Consider the following 19,433-nt stretch of genomic DNA (forward strand, 5'->3'; position numbering starts at 1 on the left):
CTTGAGCCTCCGATCCTAGCCTTCTGCTTGCACTGCTGCTCCTCTGTGGTCCATTTTCTACACAGCAGTCAGAGATCTGTTTCCATGCACACATCAGATCACACCATGGTTTTCAGACCACTTGGTGGCATTCCTTTATAGGTTTAATAAAATCCAAACTTCTCAGACAAATGAAGCCGCAATGGATCTGACTTTATAAAAAGATAATTTCATCTGGATGCTTGCGGGTACTACCTCGGACTTTTTTTTTTTTTTTCAAGGGAAGTGCAGCTTGAGGGGGCCATTTTGTTTACTAAGATGTAAACCTCCATTTGTTGGGACCCAAACCCAAACAACATCAATGACAGTGAAATCACAGTCAAGTTTCGCAGTGAGGATGTCTTGTAGGGAGGATGAGTTTTACCAACAAGGCAGAAAAAGTGAGCTTTGCCTGTGATTCTTTTCAGGATTCTGAGGATAATCGAGCGTGCTGGTCACAAGATAGAATTTGCAGGGAGAACAGCAAATGTTACTGTACCTAAGCTGGCTTTGGCTGTGCTGCGGGTAGATCACAAGTTTGAAGGTATGGCCTTCAGCATCCAATCCTCTGAAGAAGTCACAGCCCCCCAGGTAAGTGCAACACGGTAAACTGAAAGCCAGGCAACCAAATGCTGTCCTAGATCTTCACCCATGAAGTTCTTGGAGAGGAAAAAGTGCACCCTTGGAAGCTTTTAATCTGAATGGAAATATTAGGAAAGTATAGAGACCCCAGGGAAGAACCCTTGGTAGGCTGTACAGCTGTCTGTGTGGTGTGCAGTGATGTCACAATTGATTCTGACACTGTAAATCATCCAAAATAGGTGACTATAGGCTACTATATGGGATAATTTATTTTATGTTGGATGTTATGCTACTGAATATTGTTGGAAGACATAGGTAACAGAAAAGTCAAGGGATATGCCCAAGGACACAACCTAATAGCTAAACTGGAATTCAGATCTATGTCTGCCCGTATTTTAAAGTCTGGGTTCAGCTTAGGTGACAGAAGCAAATGTCAAATGTTTGATGTGATGTGGATGCTAATTACCCTGATTTATCCCACTGTACTCCATAGATAAATGCAACCATCATGTATCAATCATAAAAGTCTCAACCCTTTCGACTGTCTAAGAGAAGTTCACCTCTGGCAGGTCATATGCAACTTCAAAGCACTCTGAGGGAGTAGATTTTGTTTTATACCTTAAAATTGTAAATTTATATGTGGGAAAGTATACAAATCCTAAGTCCAAGGTTTCTGAATTTAGCTAAGGTATATGTCCACATTACACAAACCCTATCAAGATATAGACTATTACCATTGCTCCTGAAAGACCCCCCTTTTCCCAGTCAGTCCCTAAAGCTGTTGCCTCCAGGGGCCACCAACACCCTGACTTTTTTCTTCCGTAATTTGTTCCTGCTCTAGAACTGATTCCTCCAGAAAACTCATAGCTCTAAGTGCCTCCAAAAAGAAACTGAAGAGAGCTTACACTAGCAGCTTGACAGCACACCTGAAAGCTCTAGAACAAAAAGAAGCAAATACACCCAAGAGGAGTAGGTGGCAGGAAATAATCAAACCAAATAGAAACAAAAAGAACTATACAAAGAACCAACAAAACCAGGAGCTGAATCTTTGAGAAAATCAACAAGATAGATTAAACCCTTAGCCAGACTAGCCAGATAGCACAGAGACAGTATCCAAATTAATAAAATAAGAAATAAAAAGGGAGACATAACAATGAAATATATCTTAAAATAATTGTGCTGTTTGTTGAATATTAACAGTTGAAAATATTAAAATCATGTTCTACAAAAAGAACTGATTCCTCCAAATAAAATCATGTGATTTGTACATGATTCTGTGCTAGAAGTCTTCTTTTATATCTTACATTGTTTTGAAATTCATCGTTTTGCTTTCCATATTTTAAATTGTTGAATAATATTTGATTGAATAAACATACCATGTCCTTTTAATTTATCCTACCATTCCTGTTTATTTGTTTGTTCCAGCTTGTAGATATTACAAATAGCACTCCTATGAATATTTGCATAAAAATCTTTGTGCAGACATGTTTTCAAGAGCCTTAGGCACAAAGTTAGAAACTGAGTAGCTGGCTCATAGGGTATGTCCATACACTGGTAAGAAAATGCCACGTTCTAGTCTCCCGTGGCTAATGATGGGCAGGAAGCTTTCATTTTCATCTTGATTGCTCCCAGAACTTCTTTGTTGACTTAGCTGTCAATCTTTCGTTCGTATTTTAATTGCCTTGTAGTTCCTTTCGGTAACTTCCCTATCATTTTCTCAGTGGGGTCTTTTCATAAGCATATGTTTAGAATTTTTTTCTGAAATCTAATTTGTAGTTCTTTTACCTTGCTAGTAACCATATATGATTTGTCTGGTGAAAAAAATCTTTGGTATAGGGCAGTCATAAAAGCATTTTTTATGCTTTCTTTGAAAAACTCTTTGGTTTTAACTTTTATACTTAAGAAGAAGATTCCCCAGTGAGCTAATTTTCTTACACGGTATGAAATCATTTTGTTGCATATGAATATTTAGTTTTTAAAACAATACCACTTACTGGGAACTTTCCCTTTCCCACTGGTGTTCTTTGTTACCTTTGACAAAAAAAAAAAAAGTCACAATACATTTTTAAAAGATAAATAGGAGGATCTCATAAAGCCTTGGCCCTTAGTGAAGAGAAGGAAATAATCCAATGGTTGTTGAGAGGTGGAGAATCAGTCTTCTCCAGAGATGAGCCTCTGCTAGGCAGTCCAATCCCAAGACATCAGCTCTGGACACAGATGTGTACTCAGCAGGCTGTATTTATAAATGTCTATATACCTACCTCTCTCTAGATATGTAACAATAATTTAAGAGCAAGGGGTCATAAAATTGAAAAGGAGCAGAAGAAACCTAGGAGGAGTTGGAAGAAGGAAGAGGAGAAATAATATAAATATAGTATTCATACATGAGATTCTCAAAAGAAGAGTTGGGGAAGGGCTGGGGAGATGGCTCAGTGGTTAAGAGCACTGACAAAGTTTAGAGATAAGATGAAAGGATGGACCATCCAGAGACTACCCCATCCTGGGATCCATCCCATAATCAGCCACCAAACCTAGACACTATTGCATATGCCAGCAAGATTTTGCTGAAAGGACCCTGATATAGATGTCTCCTGTGAGGCTATGCCAGTGCATGACAAATACAGAAGTGGATGTTCACAGTCATCTATAGGGTGGAACACAGGGTTCCCAATGGAGGAGCTAGAGAAAGAACTCAAGGAACTGAAAGGGGCTGCAACCCTATAGGTGGAACAACAATATGAACTAACCAGCACCCCCAGAGCTCATGTCTCTAGCTGCATATGTAGCAGAAGATGACCTAATCGGCCATCAGTGGGAAGAGAGGCCCCTTGGTCTTGTAAACTTTATATGACCCAGCACAGGGGAATGCTAGGCCAAGAAGTGGGAGTGGGTGGGTAGGGGAGCAGGGCAGGGCGAGGGTATAGGGAAATTTCAGGATAGCATTTGAAATGTAAATAAAGAAAATATCTAATAAAAATGCAGAAAAAAAGAGCACTGGCTGCTGCTCTTCCAGAGGTCCTGAGTTCAATTCCCAGCAACCAAGTGGTAGCTCACAAATGTCTGTAATGGGATCTGATACCCTTTTCTGGTGTGTCTGAAGACAGCTACAGTGTACTAATGCATATATCAATAAATCTTTTTTTTTTTTTTAAAAAGAAGAGTTGGGGAAGTAAATTTATTTTTGACTTTCTGTATTGTTACACTTATTTTTAAATAAATCTTTGTGTTATTGCTACTTTCTTTTGGAACCTATACTCAATATATGTGTGCTATATGTATGTGCATAAGTGTATAAATGTGCACAGGCCAGAGGAAGATGACAAACTTCCTGATCCATCATTCTCTGCCTTATCCCCTTGAGACAAGTCTCTCACTGAACCTGAAGCTTGCTGTTTTTAAGGCTAGATCCTTGTGACCCTTCTTTTCATTGTCTTGCTACCTGCTGTGTGAACATTAGATAGTATGAGCCCTTCACCCCTCCTTTTTTGGGAAGATTGCTACTCTAAGTCTTTTCTAATTCTATATGAATTTTATATCTGCTTGAATATTATTAATAATGTTTATTCTTTATATATTTTAAATAAGCAAATAGTTTACAAAATAATTTATTGCTTTTATGATACTTTCATGCAATGGATTTTGATCACATTTACCCCTGCCTTCTGCTCCTGTTGCCCCTTCTATTGGTCCCTCATTCCTTTAGACGGTCTCCTTTATACTTTCAAGCCTTTTAAAATTTAGCATTTTTTTTCTGAATCTGCCTTATTTTGATTAATATGACAATCTCATTATACTCATTTCCTGGGGCATATTTCATACTCCTTCATGACTGAATAAGATTTTATTGCGCATGTATAACTGCAATTTAAATCCATTTTTATGTCTAGTCACCTTGGCTAATTCAATATCTTAGCTGTTATGAACAGTATAAAAATACACATAGGAATACAGGTATCAGCCTTGCATCTGACCCTGATTCTTTTGGATGTATACTCAGGGGCTGTACTATTTGGTTTCTGATGGAACTCCACACTGATTTCCATAGTGGCTGAACTATGTTACATTTCTACCATCAGCATTTCTCCTTTTAATCACATTGTCTTAGGGTTTCTATTTCTGCGATTAAACACCATGACCAAAAGCAAGTTGGGGAGAAAGGAGTTTATTTATCTTACACTTCTGTAGCAGTGTTCATCATCAAAGGAAATCAGGACAGAAACTCCAACAGGGCGGGAACCTGGAGACAGAAGCTGATGCAGAGGCCATAGAAGAGTGCTGCTTACTGGCTTGCTCCCTGTGGCTTGCTCAGCCTGCTTTCTTATATAACAGAGGACCCCTGCCCTATCCACAATGGGCTGGGCACTCTCCCATCAATAACTATGGTGGTGGCACACCCCTTTAATCCCAGCACTGAGGAGTCAGAGGCAAGTGAATCTCTGAGTTCAAGGCTAGCCTGGTCAACACAGAGTGAGTTCCAGAGCAGTCAGTGCTACATGGAGAATTTCTGTAGGCAGAGGCAGTGGAATCTCTGAGTCTGAGGCCAACGTGGTCTACAGAGAGTTCCAGGACAGCCAGAGCTACACTGAGAAACCCTGTCTCAACAAACCCAAACTAAAAAAAAAAAAAAAACCCAAGAAGAACAAGAACAACAACAAAAGAAAACGCCTTAGGAGCCTGTCTCCAACCGGGTTTTATGGTGACATTTTCTTAGTGGAGGTTTTTCCTCTCAGATGACTTTAGTGTGTCAAATTAACAAAAAACCCAGCACACACATATCTAATACAATTTTCTTAATGCTTGCTCTCGATTAAAATATAATTCTTAATATTTTCACAGTCTACTTGAGGTCATGTTGGCTGCCCCTCCTCACCAAATAAGCCATAGAGCTTTAAGACCATAAATACCTACTTATACTCCCTGTTCTCTATTCCCTAATTTTTATATATGGGTTTTTTTTTAACCAAGGAAGACTATATATCACACAAGAGAATTTTATAATCACTTATTTATTTCTTTGTTTGAGTTTTTGAGACAGTGTCTCGTTATACAGCCCTGGTTGCCCTGGAATTCACTATGTGAACCAGGTTGGCCTCAAGCTAATAGGCATGTGCCTCCTCTGCCTCCCAAGTGCTGGGATTAAAGGTGTATGCAACTGTGCTAAAGAAATTGAGAGTAAGTTGTTGGTGTTTCGTTTTTCTTTGTTGTTTAACATTACCTGGGCACTTACTAGGTTGCTTCTTCTCTTCCTCTCTGAAGAGCAGACTTCATCTAGCATCGGTTCCCTTGAGATTCAGAAACGTCACTGTCTTCTGCTCTTAACCGTTTTTTTTTTTTTCTAGCGATAAATCAGTAGCACTTAAGTTTTTGCTTCTCTGTATGAGATGTGGAATATATCATTTGTACCCATTGACTTTTAATATTTGCCTTTGATTTTTCTGCAGTTTACCAATGTGCCTTCACGTGTTTTTCTTTGTTTTCATTGTGTTGGGATTTTCTGCATTTCTTGAATTTATAATTTATTATTTCTTCGAATCTTGTTTCTTCACCATGTTACCTGTCCATCTGAGACTGCAATTTCATGTATGTGTGACATTTTAATACTACTTCAAAAGTCCTTGAGATTCTTTTCCTATTTTCATTATTTTATTATCTGTTTTCTGGTGGGATGATTTCTATTCACTTAAAATTCAGTGGTATTTGTTATTGTCATATAACTGTTGAACTCATCTAGCACAACCGAAAATTTCCAACATTTATTCTCAGTTTCTCTTTTCCTCCTCCTCCTTATGCTTTGTTTTGTGGTTTATGTAGTATTTTTCTTTCTCTTTGCATTAATTTTAAGCACAGCTGTACTTGAGGCTTTAAAATCACAATATAATAATTTTAGTGCTTGTGTCCTCTCCAGATGGTTCTTCATTGCTTGTCTCTGTAGTTGTCTATGGGTCACATGCATTGTTTCTTCATCTATTGGATTACGTTTTGATTCTATACCATTGTGATTACATAGATTCTGAATTTTCTTATGTGGAAATTCATTTCTAATATATTTCTCTGAAAGCTATGGATTTGGCTATAATGGGCAATGAAGTTGTCTGGAATCAAAAGTGAACTTCACATCTTGGGTGGCAGTTCAAATATCAGTTGAGTTCCTTGATTTTTATTTGGCATTTGTCCTACGCATATATGACTCAGAGACTCTATGCAGAGTTTAGGTCTCTTTGTTCCAGATGTTCTCCATCCTGTCCTTCCAGTGGCTGTGGTTCTCTTGACCTTTTGCTTCTGATTCTTCACAACAGGAATAAGTAGACTTTCCTAGCAGCAGTTTTAAGATTCCCTTCAAAGCCATAGTAGTTTCAGTCAAGCATCAGCAGAACTGCGGAGATAGGTAGTTCACCTGGTGCTTTTACCTTTTCCCCGATGCTCACTCTGCTCTGGAATCTCTCTGCTAGTGTTCATTTTCCTGGGCTTTCAAATGACTCTTAGTTTATATAGCCGTTAGGTGCAGGAAACTCCTCATCCATTAAGAGCCTTTTAGCTATAGTAGAAGCAGGTGTTGACCTCTCTGTTTACATATGGAGTATCCATTATAAGCATCAGCAGATAAACAGCCCATCAACCCTTGTCACATTCTTGGTACCAAATTACCAATATGCTGAAACTAAATTGTGACCTCTGAGGTCATCAATTGACTGAACATGGGTCATCTGTGGTAGAAAGTCCATATGGGTTTTAAGTTTGAGAAGTCATCCCATAAATATTATACACTGATACACACACACACACACACACACACACACACACACACACACACACTACATTCAACTAGGTAATATCTCATTGAGCATCATCATGGATAATAGGAAAATTTCAGGCCTAAATCACATATTTTTGTTCAGTTACTTCCTTGATTTATGACCTCTGGATAGGACTTGTAACTTCTCTGAGCCTTTATTTCCTAATATCCTACCTCAACACACATCTCAAGCTTGGCAATAATATTAAATAAGGGGATGCATTTAAAGGTGGCCATGTACTGCTTCTTGAAACCTGGGAGATCCAGGTTTGTGATTGTGTTCCCAGTGAGTGTAGTTTTTAATAAAGCACATTTTCATCTAAAAAATATCCTAGAATATACAAAATACTATTTATTACCAATGAAACTAGAATATCTGTCTAACTATGAATTTCTAACAGAATTCTAAAGCCTAATGCCTCCCTTTCCAGGCTCACATTTAGTGAGAGCATTGATCAATGTACTGTGAGGCAACTGCCTAATGCAACTGCATGGTTTCTTCTTTTTGTTGTTTCTGCTTTCAGAACTATAAGGGGAAAGGCAGTCTGATGTTTCAGCTAACTTTATTTCTCAGTACTGGGACAGACTACATAATTTGTTATTCTCCTTTTCACCTCTGTTATTACATATGCAGACTTAGGTTAAAGGACGAAAACCTTGAAAGGAAAAGTATGTGTGTGTGTGTGTGTGTGTGTGTGTGTGTGTGTGTGTGTGTGTGTGTGTGTCATAGCCTATGGAAACAGGCTACCACTCCCAGCTTTAGTCCTCTGTGGGAACTCTAAACTGGTTGGGATGGAGGAGGAGAGGATGTGACTATGATGGGTGAAGACTCCAGTTTTCCTTTCCTGATTTTTCTTGGCAGATTTTCCTCGGTGATATCCCTCTAAGGAGGGCTTTGGCTTCCATCTATTTGCCTAAGTCATTGAGGGAAAAAGTTCCTCTTGATGGCTTGCAAACCATCTTGTTTAATTTTTTTGGCCAAACCTCACTCTTTAAGGTAAGTTCGTGCCTCTGGTAACTGTCATGAACTGACATGGTGACTCACCATAATTATGAATTCCTGCTACTTTCATGATGTTCTGTTTATTTTAGAATATGCTCTGATTGATTCCACAAGTCTTTTAGCACAACCCCTGGCCCTCCACAGGAATCAACCTTTACTTTAATTATGTTTAACACTTAGTAATTTTCACAGCTCCAAAGCTTTGGATGGGACCTTAAGGGTTATCTGGTGACCAAAGAGGCCCTAAGATGTTTCAAAGCCAGAAAAGAACAGCATGTTCTCCTGATGAGATGGCCTTTCAGCTTATTAATCTTCCCCACCCCCTCTATCCTTCCCAGCTTCTAGCTCTGAGTGCTCTAAACCTCACCTTAAACTAGAGGCAACAAAATGTGATGAGGTATGATCTAGGGGACCAGCTGCTAGGATCTGAGGCTGACATTGCTGTCTTCTACTTGTGTGATTTCTGGCGAAAATCACAGTTTGTATGATTCAGCGTCCATCTGCCATAGTTTTTTTTTTCAATGTGAAATAGTCTAAGAATCAGACCTTACAGGCCAATTGAAGGACTGAAGGAGTTAATACAAATAACACGTTCCTGGGATTGCCTGGCATATCCTAAGCACTGAGTAAATGTTTGCATTTCTGATGTTATGATGGGGAAGGAACTCTGCCTACGACCACTCTATCTCACTTTACAGTTGAGATGACAGCAACCAGAATTTGCATGAAGTGCAGAACAGTGAGTACTATTTTTTTTCAGACAAGGTCAAAAAGAACTGGCTAGCCTAGTACTTGCTATATAGAACAAAATGGTAGAGATCGTATAGTTTCTGGGTCCTGAATTCTGGGATTAAAGACATGCGCCACCATGCCTAGTTTAGTTGTTACTATGTTCACCTACCACTATGTCTGCTTCTCATGGGAAACTGAGTCTCAGCAAAATTTAATAGTTTTGCCTAAGGTCACACGATGATGCAGTGGCATAGTTATGAATCAGATTCACTCATCTAACAAACACCAAAGTTCTGAGTTTGTTTTTTCTTTCTTTTTTTTTCCTTTCCCATTTGTGTGTGTGTGTGTGTTCATGCACATGTAAGTGTACACTCATGCATGTTTATATATCAAACACACATGCACACGCACATATGGAAGCTACAGATTCACAGGTGTATGTATGCATATGGAAGCCCAAGGTTGATGTCAAGAATCATCCTCGATTATTCTTCCATTATATTCATTAAGGCAAGGTCTCTTAGTCAAAAACCCAGAACTTGCCAATAAGTCTAGTCTGGGGATCCCATGTTTCTGCCTTACATGGAAAGACTTAAAGTTGGGACACCACCCCTACCTGGCTTTTTACATGGGTCCTGGGGAACCAAATAATGGTCCTTTGTGTGAGCAGAAAGAAATTAATCACTGAACCAACTCCTCAACCACAAAGTCCTTGTATTTGAAGGTAATGCATTAATTTGCCTAGGTGTGTTTGCATTTGTAAGGAATTATCCACATAAATGAATTCCTAGTGGTCAAATAATCACAGATTTTGAGTTGGGGGATAATATACTATCTGATAGTATACGCTATAAATTAATCCCAGAACTCAGGAGACAGGAGCTGTAGGCCAATAAAAATATAACAGATGCTTTCAGCTTCTACCAATTTAAGTGGACCACACTACCACCAAACATGTTTGCAAAGTATTCTGTTTCTCTAGCATTCTTTGGTCAGTCTTCTCTCTGGCTAAATTCTATTTGATTCAGTAGGTTTAGTTCAATTTCTACCCAGGATGCCTCCCCAGAATTAATAAGTCCATTCTCTATTCTCTGCGCCCTGGAAAAAATTAGTGGACAAAATTTTGTAATAATGATTTAAAATGTGTTTCATAGCTCTCTCAACCTTTTGATATTCTCGTCACTGCTTTGCATCATCAGAGATGCCATTATTTTTCAGTCTTAATTTTCTTCCTTCTTTCAGGGGGTTGTGCTTGTCTCTCAGAATAAGAGATAAACTTGCTTTGCATAGATTTTACACTTAATAAGTAATTTTGATTCTCTAGCACCTTCCATTGAAATAGACTAAAAACCTTTGCAATAATTAGCCTACACACGTCATAGTGCCAGATGAAGATGAGTTAGATCCAGTTATGCATCAAATTCCTAGCTAGAAGGGCCCTCGTAACTCACAGTGTCCCATATCTTTATTGTGCCAGTGAGGTCACCAAGACCCAGAGAGGGGAAGGCACTTTGCTGAAGGTGACACAATTCATTCGTTTATTCACCCAATCATCTATTTATTCAGCTAATAGTCATTTAGTTCCTACTCTGTATCTTCCATGGTGCTGGTACTGGGTACTGGGGCTATAGTGCTATGTAAGAAAGACCTGGGCCCGCCCTCATAGAAAACACAGTGAATTAGGAGAGAAGAGGAAGCAGAAAGTTCCAGCACTAGAAGAGGTACATGGGGCTAGGGTGGCTGAGGAGTACATGATTGAAGACACACTACCCTGTAACTACCTTTCTTTTCCGTGCCCAGGCCCCATAGCCTTAGTTTTACACAGCTTCCGCTAACATCTTTTGATCAATATCTTGACAGTCATTACAACACCTTACCTTAGAAACTGTTGATAATACACCACTCTTGAACATCTTGTGCCTCCTCCTTTCTTCCACTAGCTACACACTTAGGGAGGAGCAAAGGCACTAAGCAAGCCCACTGTGCCATAGGGCCTCTGGGACTGCAGATGAAGGAAGAACAGAGGCTGCCTGAGTTAGGGGAGAACTCCAGTGTGAAGGGGCTATAGAATGAAATGAAGAGGTAATAGAGCCGATACAGAGGGAACATCTCTGTAAATGTTCAGAGGCAAAAGTTGAAAAAACAGAACACCTTGAGTCCAGAGGAGTGAGACGGGATTTTCCCTTTCCCCCATGCTCATCGTGATGTAGGCAAGAAGCATGAATTGAGAGAAGAGGTTAGTTAGGTCCTTAGTCATTGTGACTATTTCCTTTTGGCCTTCCCACTGCAGAAAGCTGCTTATCTTAGGTCAGATTGAGAGGATAGCTACAGGTCATCTCATCTACAGGTCATCTAGTCTACCATCCTTCCTTACGTCACCAATGACCCAGAGAGAAGATCTTGGAGGAACCAGGAAGCATGGGCTGCACTTAGTCTTTTGGATGTCAGCAAGGCCTTACCAACATTATAGTTTGTTGATGTTCACCCTTAGCAGGCTGCCTCAGGGAACTCTGATGAGAATGGAACACTACATCATCAGAGGTGTATACCTATTATTTGTGTATCCATTATTTGTTTCATTGTTGGAAATTAGTTAGACAGGGTTGATTTTGGGTCACAGTTTGAGAGTCCAGTCCACTTTACTGGAAAAATCCAGATGGTGGGGAACTTGAGAAAGCTTGTCACATAGTGTCTGGAGCAAAGAAGCAAACTCCTACTGGTACTCAGCTAGTTTTCTCCTTTTTAAGAATTCACTCTAAGACTCCTAGTTGAAGTAATGAAGCCGCCCACCTTCAGAGTGGGATTTCTGCTTGAAGTAACCTAGTCTAGATAATCTCTAACAGGTATACCCAGAGACCAACCCAATCTAATGCTCCTTCCCAGGCATGCAAAGAAGTTTATCTCCTATGTAATTATAGATCCTGTCATGCCGACAATATTAACCACTACAATATGGTTTAGCATGAATACAAACGGCCATGGACAGAAAGTCGGACACTTCCAAGTTGAGCAAGACCACATTCATGGTTACTCAAGCACACACTATTTCCTCAGTGGAGTCGTCTAACAGTGTACAGTAGGCTCTTCAAGGGATGTCAGCGAAATACCAGACTTTCTTATAAAATTACTAGAGAATTTTCTTCATTTCTCTCCCATCTTATTCCAGCTCTGCCTGTGGTTTTGTACATGCAATGCAGGAGGAAATCACTCAATGATCTGGCCTTCTGAAGTCTTGGCATTTGAAACTTTGGCCTTGTTAATTAGAGAGTTTCATATTTCTACAAATACCTTTTAGTTTGTTATCTTTAAATTAACATTGTTAAACACCTCTTCCCTGCCACTCATTGGTTGTGTGGTCTTGGTACATATAGGTACGAAGCCTACAAAAGCCTCAGCTTAGCTGGGGAAAAAAGGCCATATAATGTCAGAGGGCTGACAAGTATGCATGGAAATCACCTAGCCAAATATCTGGATCACAAAAGAGGAAATATCTGCTGTATATTAGGCTGTTCAGGTCATGCTAGGATATACACACTTTGACCTTAGAGGGTGTGGTCTTCCACAGTAGAGATAGTTATTAATATTTTCAAAAATGATATTTGTAAACATACTTCCTTTACCTATGGGGTACAGACCATAAAATTAGTTTGTAACTAAATCATGATGGATTTAGATTCCTTATTAGAAAGGATGTTCTTTGAAGGATGGTCAAGAGTTAGAACCATGTTATGCTGTGCAATCTGTATTTTGCTATGCTGTGAGGGCAGAATTGAAGAGCTGGTACAAACTCAATGTTAGATGAATTGATATGTTTCAGGTAGAGGGATGAGTGGATGGATAGATAGATAAATTAATGAATTGTTCTGATTTTTATTATTGAGCTTTGTGTGGTGAAGAGATGATCTGAATGACTCTGAGAATTCACCCTTAGATTGTGATTCTCCCATACTTCCATGCCAAAACTGTGTAACGCATCACTGATTCTAGATTGATCATGGTTATATAAGAAATTAGACATTTAGGACCTTTGTGTTTCATCTGCAGGCTAAAACCATCACTTCTGAATTAATGACGTATGTTGTGAGTGCAAGCATCTCAAATACATCTATTCAAAACTTGGCTGATCCAGTGATTATCATTCTAAAGCATATTCAAGGAGACTGGGTAATATTTCAATATATCTATTTTCATTTGGGAACCAAATGATCTCAGGACATCAATGTGATTTTCCTGGTGAAAAAAAAAGAGCAATTAACATTCAATTCAAAGACTTCATGATGATTTTCCAATTTGAGGTAGAAGCATGTTGTAATTGTTTTTATCTAGAAAAAATGCTATATCCTCAAGGGATCCTGATTAGTGGGTATACTAGCAAGACATAAACTAAGAATAAATAGATCTCTTAGTTGTAATAGTAAATACCATTTAATTCATTCATTTTTGAGTGAGATATACAATTTCATTGAAAATAACATTTATATTCTTTGATTTTCCATGAAAACATTAAAACATGTGTTAATTGTCAAAGGACTATATCATATGGAATAACATAAGGTATTTATTACTAAATGATCAAGATCAGTTTTAGTAAAAGAATGAATTGCAATTTCATTCTTTGATGTTAATATGTGTCCTGTGTGAAGTTTTAATAGCTTCCTTCATTCCCTATCTAAGAGACCATATGGTATAACTTATTTTCCACTAGTCTTAAAGAGAAAAGAAGGGAGATTAGGAGAGGGAATTTTATTTATTTTATTATTTATTAATAATAATAATATTATCATTTGTTTTATTTCATTTCATATCTCCCTTTTTATTAAATTTATTTATTCACTTTATACCCCAGTATCATCCCCCTCTCCTCCCAGTATTCCTTTATTCAGATCCTCCCCACATTCTATCCTCCCCTTCTCCTTTGCGAAGGTGGAGCCCTCTCTTGGTGTAACCTGCCCCCACCTTCACACACACACACACACACACACACACACACACACACACACACACACACACCAAGTCACTGAAGGACTAAGCACATCTGGGAGAGGGAATTTTAAAACCAGATTGAAAATAAAACACGTAGGTAAGTAAAATCTCTCAATTTGAACCGAGACTGTGACTGTCAGATCATTTTCCGAGACTGTAGGAGCTAGGGGAATTTTAAGAAATTTCAACAGGCTTAATGAGAAAGCACCTAAGTTATGTGTTTGTAAAGGATGGTCATAGCTGTGAGTCCCAAATTCCAAAGCCTTCTAAAGGACACCTAACATATGTCAGTTTCTCACTGATTCTCCATAGCTTGCCCCTGGGCCTTGTCCGAATTGGCAGATCCCAAAACTACTAAATGACACACGCCACACTGCCGTGCAGTGACATGTGGTTTTCTTACTTGTCAGTCCAGAGCCAAGTGGAATTAGACTTAAAACCAAACCATAAATGATCCCCTCCCAGTCTCTCCCTATGTGAATGTGAATGTGAATGTGAGTGTGTGTGTGTGTGTGTGTGTATCCATGCTCACTTTGTTGCTCTACTGGCTAAAAACCTTGAAAACACTTATGTGTATTGTTTTTGTCCAGTAAACCTTACACAGAAAGGTATTTATCTGTAATTCTCATTTTTTGCAGAATTATAATCAAGTTTACTGTGCCTTTTGGGATTTTGACACTAACAGTAAGTATTTATAGAAGCCGACTTTGACATGCTCCTAATAGTTTTCCCAGTTAGTGGTTGGGGGGGAGGGCTTGTTGTCAGCTGCTGTCCAATCAGGGCACTACAGAGCATTCTGTATGACCAAGATACCCTATGTGACTTTTAGGGCATAAAAATTAAGAAAACTCCTTTTGGTAAGACAGTTATTATAGAAATCATAAAATAGCCCAATTTGGGGGAAAGCAAGGTTGTTTGGAAGTGCTGGGTGTGGTTACTCCTGACTGTGTTTTTCTTGGGTTTGCTACCTCTACTGGAGTCTCTATAGTTAATACCAAATCTCAAAGAATTCTCCCACACAACCAGCATCTCCTAGGAACGCCATGGTTAGTGGTGAGAAACGTTCCTCTACCTAGGGAGCTCTGCTTGGGTACTTTTCCCATCTAGAAATCAGAGAGAAAAGAGACAACACTCTTTACTTAGCTCTTCAGGGAACAGAATACCACCTCTTTCTGACAAACAGAAACAATGTATCCTCTCCTGGCTTGTCCACATCTGTCAGAAAAATAGTCCTATAAAGTGACAAGCTCTGTCCTCCACAGCTTTAAAAAGTTCATCCCTGTGTTGATTCATGACAGTTGCTGGAACACCCCAGGGAGACCCTTTGCCCCTGGCTCTCTATGCTGTGAGCCTAGAACATCTGAAATCTGTGGCATCTGCTAAGACTTGGATACCTGTCCTCAGATAAGTCTTTTGGTGTACTACCATCCTAAACCAGTTCTATAACCCAAGATCTACAAGGCTCTAACGTGCTGTAAGGATCTTCAGAACACGATCACTTGAGCCCACTTAGTTTCGGGGTGAAACTGGCTGCTTCTAATATAAATGCCAGTCCCAAGTTGGCTAAGTGGCAGCCTATATTGCAAAGGTCTAGGTCTTCCCAAATTTTTCAGATCTATTTCTTTTATTGGCTACTTATAAAACATGTCGCTCCAGCATGGTGGCAGGAACAATTGTTCATGATTAGAATCTACCTTAATCTGTAGACATGTCGTAAAGAAACAGAAGCAAGTGACAATGAAGCCCACCCCCCCACACACACCACCCTGCACTCTGACACATACGTCAATTTGGTTTATTAAATGTAATTGCATTTTGCTGTTCAATTGTATCTCTACCTTGCTGTCTTAACAAACAATGCTAATTATAACACACGTTCGGATGGTGCATATAATGAAAAATTAAACATTTCTGAGAAAAGCAAAATTGCTTTGAAATTCCCTTCTGTCCCCCGCAGATGGGCTAGGTGGATGGAATCCATCAGGCTGTAAACTTAAGGAAAGCAATATAAATTATACAATCTGTCAGTGTAACCACCTCACCCACTTTGGAGTCTTAATGGTGAGTTGTCTCCTTTATCATTCTTCAATGGAATTTTGACAACTTTTATTAGGTTTAAGCTATTAATGTGCTTGCCAACTAAATAATGGAGAAATTTTATACAAGCAGAAAAAAGGCTCTCCTCCAGCATGTTTACCCAAATAGAGCAGTGTGAAACAGGTGTTTATTTTTCTTTTTATAAAATTGTGATAGCTGAAGAAGCTCTGTGTACTATACAGTGTTAGTGCGTAGCCCAGGCTGGCCTGGAAGTCATGGTACTCTTAGCCTAGCATCCCAAGTACTGGGTACATAGCTGTGAGCATCTACACCTGATTTAAGCATTTTTTATATTCCCCTTCAAATTTTATTTAATATATAAAAGCAGTCAATCAGTAATGGTTAAATTGTGACAATTTTGTTGGCTCACTCCCAACTAGTAAGCACCTTACAACAGGATTCAAAAAGCCCTATGCTCACACTCTAGCTCTGCCAGCAATTAAACTTCCAGTCTAGTTTGAGGGGTTCTTACTTGCTTGGAACTTAGATCGTTCTTCTGAGGTGTGAATAATAGAATGGAGAGAATCAGTGTTTCTTGTATCTCAACACTATCGCTATTTGGAGCACATAATTCTATGGCGTGGGGAACAATCCTGCATATTGTAAGCTGCTCAGCAGCAGTTCAGGTCTCTGGCCAGTCAATATCAATAGCATCTTCCTCACTTGTGACAACTAAAACCTATCTCTAAGGACTGTTAAATTCCTTTTAGTTGAGAACTTCCAGAATAGATTAGTACTTCCTAGCTTAAAAAAAAAAAGTCCTAACTTTTTAAGAGCCAGAGAACTATAAGCATCTAATGAAAACTATGGATTTCTCCCAAAACCAGTGCACTTACATATTCAAATAATCTTGCATGCCATTTCAGGTTTTTGTGGTCTTCAGATTGGGACAATGCTGGACAAAGGACCACTTTATCTCTTAATTTTATAAAAGTTATTTAAGGTCTAAGGAAAAGGAACATTTGTTTTTATGTTCTGTGTAGAGATTTTGGGACACTCAGTTCAGATAAGGATTCACTTTGCATCCCAAATTCATATCCATTAGCTTGGTTATATTTTCAAGTGCTGAACATGTTAATAACAATGAAACGAAGGACTAAATGTACTTTCAGTCTTGTTGATGGCTTTCCATGCTCTGTCCACAGGAAGATGTACTAGGCCTGGTTAAACTATATATGCTCTTATCTATCACATGACTGTCCACATCATTTGGCAACATAAGAGCTATAACAGGATTACTATAAGCCCTGGGGACCAATTGTGAATATGTACCAGAAGCATTTTACTCTAAACTTGTTCTGACAACTACATAAAGTACTATGTATTGCAATTCTAGGATTTGTCCAGGTCTACAGTGGATGCAGTAAATGAACGGATATTAGTGATTATAACATATACAGGATGTGGGATCTCCTCCATTTTCCTGGGGATTGCCATGATGACATACATAGCTTTCCAGTAAGTTGCGACAACTTAGCTTTGAGTGACTTGAATTTGGTCTAATGATGTGCTGTCATTGAAACCTTGTTAAGTTTATGAATATAACACAACAGGAAGTGGCTAGATCATTAGATTCTGAAATGGGTAAGATAAAAATAAAGCAAAATAACTGTTATTGGAGCATTTTAAAAGTGAGAGGTTTGCAATTAGAAGTAAAAGCTCTCTACCCTGATAGAAAGACAGAAACCATAAAAGGAAATGTCTGAAGTTTTATTAGAGACAAGAACCTTTTCATCAGAGGGAAAAAAATTAAGATAGGGGAAGAGGAACCACAGGTTTGGCGAAGATTTGTTCTCTCTCTCTGTCTCTCTGTCTCTCTGTCTCTCTGTCTCTCTGTCTCTCTGTCTCTCTGTCTCTCTGTCTCTCTCTCTCTCTCTCTCTCTGTGTGTGTGTGTGTGTGTGTGTGTGTGTGTGTAAGTGGGCATGTATGCAAATTAAAAAGCAAGACAGAAAGTTGAAAAGTGAAGCAAAGAACTGAATGAACACTTCACAGAAAAAAAATTGCCCATGGGCAGCTCTAATTTACATCCAAATGGTTAGTAGTATATTATCATAGGGTAATGTCCTCAGCATCATTACTCATCACAGGAAATGCTAATTGAAAACATAATTATTTTTAAAACTGAGCTTAAATTAGGTTGATGGGAGGTGAGGTGAGGGAGTATGGAAGGACATGGAGAGGAAATGGAGACAGAATGATATTTCAATGCAGAGCTGCATGAAATTCTCAAGAACAACAAAAAAAAACTAATCAAGCAACCAATTTAATTGTATTAACAATTAAAATCTAACCAAACAACCAATCAAACAAAATATCCAAACCCTATAATTATATGGCTGAGAATCCACCAGGGTGATGAAAATGTAAACTTACCAACAGACAAAAGTGTTCACAAGAAGACAGAGCCACTGTAAGGCTCATAGACTGCAGTAAGGGAACAGCTAAGGCACAGCTCTTGTTCTACTATCTATGTGATAAGATGTGGCAGTGCTCAAGTTGAAACAGAGAGCCTGCCTGGCCTAACATTTGTTTGTTTGTTCGTTTGTTTTATAGCAAACTTCGAAAAGATTATCCTTCCAAAATCCTGATCAACCTATGTACAGCGTTACTGATGCTCAACCTGGCCTTTCTGGTTAATTCCTGGCTGGCATCATTTCAGAAAGTAGGACTATGCATCACAGCTGCAGTGGCACTCCATTACTTTCTCCTCGTGTCTTTGACTTGGATGGGCCTGGAAGCAGTTCACATGTACTTTGCTTTAGTAAAAGTCTTCAACACATACATTCCAAATTATATCCTTAAGTTTTGTCTGGCTGGCTGGGGTGAGTATTCTAGCACTGGGCTTGATGTTTCTTTGAAAATACTGTCTTTAAAAAATTTTAAGTCCCCTTTAGTCTGTTTCCTCCTCCTCCTCCTCCTCCTCCTCTTCCTCCCTCTTGGTTAATTTACAAAGAAAGATATTTTTTCTAAGTTCCAGAGGATGGGAAATAAATTATCAAAGAGTCCACATTTAGTGTGAACTATTCTGCTGTGTTTATGGCTGTGAGTGAGGGAGGGGAAGGGAGCAGAACTCATCCTTTAATAAAGATCCACTGCTGAAAAAAAAGTTTAAAAGCTGAATGTAAGAACCACATAAGCAGGAAGAGAAATGCATATCCAAACTCTAATTTTTATTAGATATTTTCTTTATTTATATTTCAAATGCTATCCCAAAAGTTCCCTAT

The 19,433-nt window shown here is 38.8% G+C and overlaps 1 protein-coding gene across 1 annotated transcript in view; it reads left to right on the forward strand.

Moving 5' to 3' along the window:
* Positions 1 to 19,433, forward strand: part of Adgrg4 (adhesion G protein-coupled receptor G4) — an 88,895-nt gene that overhangs the window by 52,312 nt on the left and 17,150 nt on the right. Inside the window, exons 11-17 of the mRNA XM_029534465.1 lie at positions 447 to 609; positions 8,256 to 8,390; positions 13,173 to 13,292; positions 14,750 to 14,795; positions 16,069 to 16,172; positions 17,545 to 17,666; positions 18,763 to 19,031. Of these exons, the coding sequence (XP_029390325.1) occupies positions 447 to 609; positions 8,256 to 8,390; positions 13,173 to 13,292; positions 14,750 to 14,795; positions 16,069 to 16,172; positions 17,545 to 17,666; positions 18,763 to 19,031 (959 nt within the window). The remainder of the gene's footprint in view (positions 1 to 446; positions 610 to 8,255; positions 8,391 to 13,172; positions 13,293 to 14,749; positions 14,796 to 16,068; positions 16,173 to 17,544; positions 17,667 to 18,762; positions 19,032 to 19,433) is intronic.

The sequence above is a fragment of the Mus pahari genome, chromosome X (genome assembly GCF_900095145.1).
Source record: "Mus pahari chromosome X, PAHARI_EIJ_v1.1, whole genome shotgun sequence".
Taxonomy (NCBI): Eukaryota; Metazoa; Chordata; class Mammalia; order Rodentia; family Muridae; genus Mus; species Mus pahari.